The following is a 5,938-nucleotide window of genomic DNA, read 5'->3' as shown; positions in this document are numbered from 1 at the left end:
CCTCACGGGGCCTGTGCCGCCGCCGCCGCCGCCGCCCCTGCTCTGCACGGAGGGCCAGTGACCTGCTCCGGCCACAGCGAGCGAGTGGCAGAGACGCTGGCCGGCCGGGCAGCCCGCTCCCGACCACGCGACGTCCCTGCCTCGCGGTCAGCGACCACCGAGACTTTTTCATAAGTACGAGTGACTTTTTTTTCTTTGTGCTTTCTTGAATTAAAAAGTTTGCTTACAATAAATATACATTACTTTCATAATCAGGATGTTTTCAAATGTAAATATGTAAAGGGCACGTGAAAACGCAGCCGCTTCTGCGCGGGGACACCTCCCGTCGCTGAGGGTTTCGGGGGATGACCCTCGGGCACGAGCACGTGGTTCTGTGAAGCGCTGCTTCATGTACGTCCACGTGGGCGGGCGGCCTTTAAAAAATCACTTTCAACTGTAACAAATACATGCCATGACATTTAACGATAACCGTCGTGACGAAGGCCGTTAAGAGATTGCATTTTTTATCTTCCTTAAAAATAGCCACTTACGACCCATTGTTCGATTAGAGAATAATTTATGAATTAAACTGTGAAGGTCGACCACTTCATGTAATAGATATACCATTTAAAACTGAAATTTTAAAATGAAAAACTGTCTTGCATGTACGATATTCAAAAATTGGAAAAATATTGTCAGTGAACGCATTTGTATGCGTCCCTGAGTTCATTTAGCAAGCAGACCTGCATTTTTATACGCATGCTTTCTTAAAGTAAGGTGTATGCTGTATTCACTGACTACGCAGACTGGTACAGGACAACTTTCTGGGAAAAATAAAAACAGACCGGATTTAACATCTGCCTCTCCCGTGTGCGACTTCCTCTTCTGAACTTTTAACTGGCTGTGATGAATCGCTAGAGATCACTTTGTTTTAAAAGCTGACCTGACATCGAAGCATTCCTATAACATCCAGGTAGGATGACGTCTCAGGATAAAACCATCGAACTTGCCAGATTTACAAGAGTCGAAAGGAAAACCTCACCCTTTACAATCCTGTCATACTGTGGGCTGTGACCCAGGTCGGACCCACCCTGATCCGTAGTTGGAAAAACATTCCTAGATGGTACAGAAATTCAGTTTCCGAGGCAGGGTGAGCCCAGGGTCCCCGGGCGTGGCTGGCGGAACCGTAACTGCGTCAGCGGTCAACACTGTGCTCGTGAGGTCGCCCAGCTGTGGGCCAGGACGGGACCCTGACGTCCAGATAGGTGTAATTTTTTCATTCCCCTATAAAGGAAAGCTTTTCCGTCCTGGGTGACAGCCGAGTCACCAACTGCCTCTCTGTGGGCCGGGGCCCCTGTGCCCCGCGGCCTGACCTGAGGGGCGCAAACTGAGCCGCCTCCTCCTGTGGACGCGAAGGGGCCGGCGGGTCAGGGTTTAAATCGCCGCAGGGCTGAGGACCCGGGCGGATCGCGTCCCTTCTGCTCTTCCCCGAGGGCCTGTCAGGTGGGAAGGTCTGCATCTCCGCGGGCAGGAACCGCAGGGAAGTCACGGTCACAGCAGTAAGCTGCACGGGACCGTGTGGGACACAGGCAGCGAACCCAGAGCTGTAGGGAACCCTGCCCTCGAAGCTCCGTGGGTCGACAGATAAATGACAACTCGGGGTGTCTGCCAAGGAACGCGCTGGGGGCTGGTTAGAGAGTGCGGTCAGAGCCCAGAAAACGGGGCGCGTGATTTTGGGGGGGGCTGAGCAGGACCCCCAGGTGGGAGGGCTGTCCCCATGGGCCTGCCACCTTCGCGCGCGCTGGTCCGTGTCTCTGGGCTTCCCCACCGACTCCGTCCCAGCCATTCCTTCCCGCCTTCCCACGGCGGCTCAAAACTGCGGCTCCTGAGCCCGTCTGCAGCACCGAGAACCCCACTCTGCGCCTCTGCTCGACCACCCTCCCAGAGCCGGCCGGTGCCCCAAGCCCTTACTCCCCTTACTCGTGTGTGAAAACGGCCTGAAGAAGGACGTGCGGACACGGAGCCGACAGCCCCCTCCCCAGTCAGCGGTCTGGCTCGGCCGGGCCCCTAACGGCTCCAGGCAGAACCCCGGTTTCTTTTAGAACCAGATCTCCCGTCGGGTGTGGGGGGGGTTGGGGGCGCCTCACGGTGGGCAACGCTGTCTCCGTCCACGATCCCCAGACCTCGGTCTCATGACGTACAACGTGAGTAAGGAAAGTCTGATGCTCTCTTCCCACGGGAAAGGTTTGTCAACTCTCGACTTTTGAAAGAACGCACAATAGATAAACGTTAGTAAAATACTGTAGAAACCTCATTCAAGCGGAAGGTGTGCTCTGAGCTCGTGTTTATGACCACCCCGTTTCCTAAGGAACAGTGAAAACTAGCGACGGCAAGTCCTGGGGGAACATTCCAGTGACTTACGGCCGAGGAGGTAGTTCTCACGTGGATTCTGAGGTCTCTCTCTGTGGAAAGACAACTTAGATTTCATCGTATTCCGCTGACTGTACGATGCGCTCTGTTTTCACACGGCAGCACGTCTGAAACCAGGACGCGCCGCACGGCTACCTGCGGCTCCTGCTTTTCCAGCAGTAATGACACGTGTCCTACAATCGGCGGAATCTCAGGGTCGATGGAACAGACTATAAACATGGGTTCCTCTGCTGTCGTCAGAAACGGCTTCCGGAAACACCAAAGTCGGGAAACCCCTTGCTCCCCTAGTCTGACTTCTGTGGTACGTGAAAGCCACGAACTTATTTTTCTCTAAAAAACAAAACAAGGACGTCACTACCCTCCTCTTCCTCCAAGCTCGTCTGCCAGGAACTCAGAGATAAGGCCCAGCAGAGGACACGCCCCGCACAGGTGGTCCTGCTTTGTGGGCCACACCCACGAACCGGTGGGCAGGTGACTCCAGGACCCTGAGCCCCTGGTCTGTAACCTGATTGTCCGGTTACTGTGCTGAGCTCACGCAGCAAAGTTCCTAGTTTCTTCTCCCCTTCCAGCCCCGCCCTGCACTTCAGTCAACAGGTCCCAAGAAAGAGGTCAACAGGGTACTGTCAACTGTGCCGTAAAGTGAGGAATGAGGATTTTAGAAATGTGAGGTAGATTCTCAGGGAACGAGACACTGACGATCCATCGGCACCTTTGAGAGTTCGCCTGAGAAGATGACGTTAAACTACTCTCTGCTGTAAATCTACCTTTTGTTACGGAAGGACTTAGGACCGCAGCACCAGAAACCAGAAACGCACGCTTAAGACAAGGCCAACTGCCATGCTCGCTTCCCAGACTGGTTCCGATGGCCACCTGCTCACCTCCGCACCGGGTCACTTACAGGGAGGGCGGGGGCAGCTGAGCCTGGGCGGCCCGTCGGCCTCTAGCGCGGCACAGCACCCAGCTGGGTGTCTGGAGCGAGACGCTGACGCTCGAGTTCGACCTCAGCCAGCGAATCCTGAGTTACAAAAGGCCAACTCATGACATTCAGTTTTGACGTAACTAAGTAGAACTCACTAAAAAAAGAATCCACTATCGTAAGTAAGAAGCTCAGTTAATCATGCCGTTTGTTTCCTTAGAATCCTAGGTGGCGATGTTAAACACACAATAAAGCACACGGAAGGCGCCTGAACTCGCGGCTCTCAGCCCCGCTGCGGTGGGGACTCTGAGGCGGCGGACGTGGAAAGGGCGAGTTTTAAACTCGGGGCTGAATCTCACAGGGAGTAACTTCATGGCTTCTGAAAGGCCAGTCATAGCTTTCGCTGGAAGAAACAAGGGACAAATATCCCAGCCCGAGACGCCACACCTGTGATGTGTAGTTTGGGGACCTGTCATCCTGCTGTAATGATGCAGATGGACGGACGGACGGACGGACGGACCTCGGTGTGCTTTAGATCAAACACCCCTCACGTCCTCGTGGGACACCTGCCACTCCGCTAAAAGCGTGAGATTTAAGGGCTGCCTGCCGATTGTTCACTAAGAATGTTAATTCTTCACGCAGCTCAAAACCACACAGACAAAACACACACAGGGCACCAGAAAGCAAGCGTGATCGCCGCAGGTAAGTCCGCGAGGCAGTGGACGTCCTTTTCCGTCTCTGCTGAAAAACTGCCTGCGTTGCTTAAATAACGCAGAATCTTTCTTCAACACCCTATGTATACGTTTGGTCTATTTAAAACCCAGTCACAAAGAGAAAAGGCACAGAAACTCTGCAACTTTCCCACTGGTTTACAGTTTCGTGAATTCTCAGTTTCAGACAAATTCATTCTAAGATGTTCTAAAACGAACAGCACCGTTCCTAGCTGTCTCTGTCGTGGGTCCTCGTCCCGGGTTAGTCTCGAGGGTCGACCGTATCTTAGTCTCACTTGAAGCCGATGAAGAACTAGCAAGGACAGGTGTGTCTAACACTACGAAACAATAAACCCCGCGATTCACGTGCCCCATGAGGCATGTAAATTTTGGCACACGCGACTGGCACCTGGTTCCTGTCCTGCGGCCAGGCCCGCAGAGGGAAGGGGACGAGGCAGGGGGTCAGAGGCGGGCACTCGTGTCTCAGCGTCCCCCTGGCCCCGCCTCCCCGGATCGTAGATGACAACAGGCACCATGACTTGAGGGACTCCTGAGGCAGCTGCACGGCCGGGGTGGCCCATGGGGTGCTCAGGCGGGAGAAGCCACCCGGGCGGCGTCGCAGGTGCATGGCCCGTGGGCGGCTCGCAGCACAGTGGGAACTGCCCCCACGTCATATTGTGCGCCCACCCGCCGGGGCCGTGGTCCCAGTTCGACTTACGGTGACGTTGAGGGACGCCACGTGTTACTTTACGGGCGGTTTTACTGCGCCCCTCCCCCCAGGCAAGGCTTGACGTTCACGCCCGCTGAGCACCGCCCTCGCCCGAGCTCTGGCCTGACCCCGGCACGCGGAAACTTTTGGGGGCGGCTGTTTGGGTTTAGAAGGTCTGCTCTTGTCACAGCTAAGCTGACGGCCACGCCTGCAGCACGCAGCGTCCGCGTCCCCGGCGAGCAGCCCCCACCCCCCCCAGCCACGTGTGAAACCAAGTCGCGGCCGGCAACGCGACAGCCGGCCCGAGCCGCGGCCACTTACCCGGACGAGCGCGTCGTCGATGATGTGGTCGCGCCGCACTTTGAGCCTCAGGTACGGGTTGAGCTGCTGGCCCTGCACGAGGCTGTAGAGGACGGTGATCCTCCGCTCGCTGTACATGCGGATCCTGTTGTCGTAGTACAAGCCCAAGTTCTTGGTGACGGCGTTCAGGATGAAGGGGCACGTCATGAAGGAGAACTTGTTCTCCGTCTCCACTTTGAAGAACGTGTAGTCTTTGTCCATCTCCAGGACGTCGTTCAGCGGCTCGTTGACGAACTCCTCGAAGGGGATGAGCGGCTTCCGGCAGTCGAGGGTCTTCACGCCCAGCTCCGTCTCCAGCGGGTCCACGCGCGGCCCCTTCTTGTTCCTGCGCTCCTCACCCAGCAGCTCCTGCAGCGTCAGCTCGCTGGACTCGGGCGCCGGCTCGTCGTCGTCCTCCTCGTTGTGGCCCGTGTCCACCTCGCCGCCCACGACGTTTGCATAGTAAACCATCTTCAAGCACTTGGAGGCCGCGACGATCGCGTCGTCGTCGTTGACGAGGTTCCTCTCGTTCACCAGGTTGCGGTTGTTGAACTCGTTGCTGATGACCTTGTAGGTGATGAGCTGCTGGAAGGTCTCCATCATGCGCCGGATCTGGTCCGCGCTGTACCGCGCCCACAGGCGGACCAGCTTGCCCTGCGCGGCCAGCGGCAGCTTGCTCATGGCCTTGCAGAACAGCGGCAGCGCCATCTCCAGGTACTCGGGGCTGTGGAGGTTCCTGTTCTCCATGACGATGACGAACAGGTTCAGGTAGCTGGGGTCGCGCGAGTACACGTTGTGGTAGGTCAGGTCGCACTCCACGTTGGGCGACAGGTAGACCAGGGCGTTGAGGAAGGC

At 56.4% G+C, this 5,938-nt stretch overlaps 1 protein-coding gene across 1 annotated transcript in view; it reads right to left on the bottom strand.

Annotated features, from left to right (window-relative positions):
• Positions 1 to 5,938, bottom strand: part of UBE3A (ubiquitin protein ligase E3A) — a 31,184-nt gene that overhangs the window by 19,008 nt on the left and 6,238 nt on the right. The window contains exon 2 of the mRNA XM_023523884.1: positions 5,066 to 5,937. Coding sequence (XP_023379652.1) covers positions 5,066 to 5,937 — 872 coding nt within the window. The remainder of the gene's footprint in view (positions 1 to 5,065; position 5,938) is intronic.

Source organism: Pteropus vampyrus, unplaced genomic scaffold (assembly GCF_000151845.1).
Source record: "Pteropus vampyrus isolate Shadow unplaced genomic scaffold, Pvam_2.0 Scaffold427, whole genome shotgun sequence".
NCBI lineage: Eukaryota > Metazoa > Chordata > Mammalia > Chiroptera > Pteropodidae > Pteropus > Pteropus vampyrus.
Note: the sequence above shows the minus strand (reverse complement) of the source record. Positions and strands in the feature narration are given on the sequence as shown.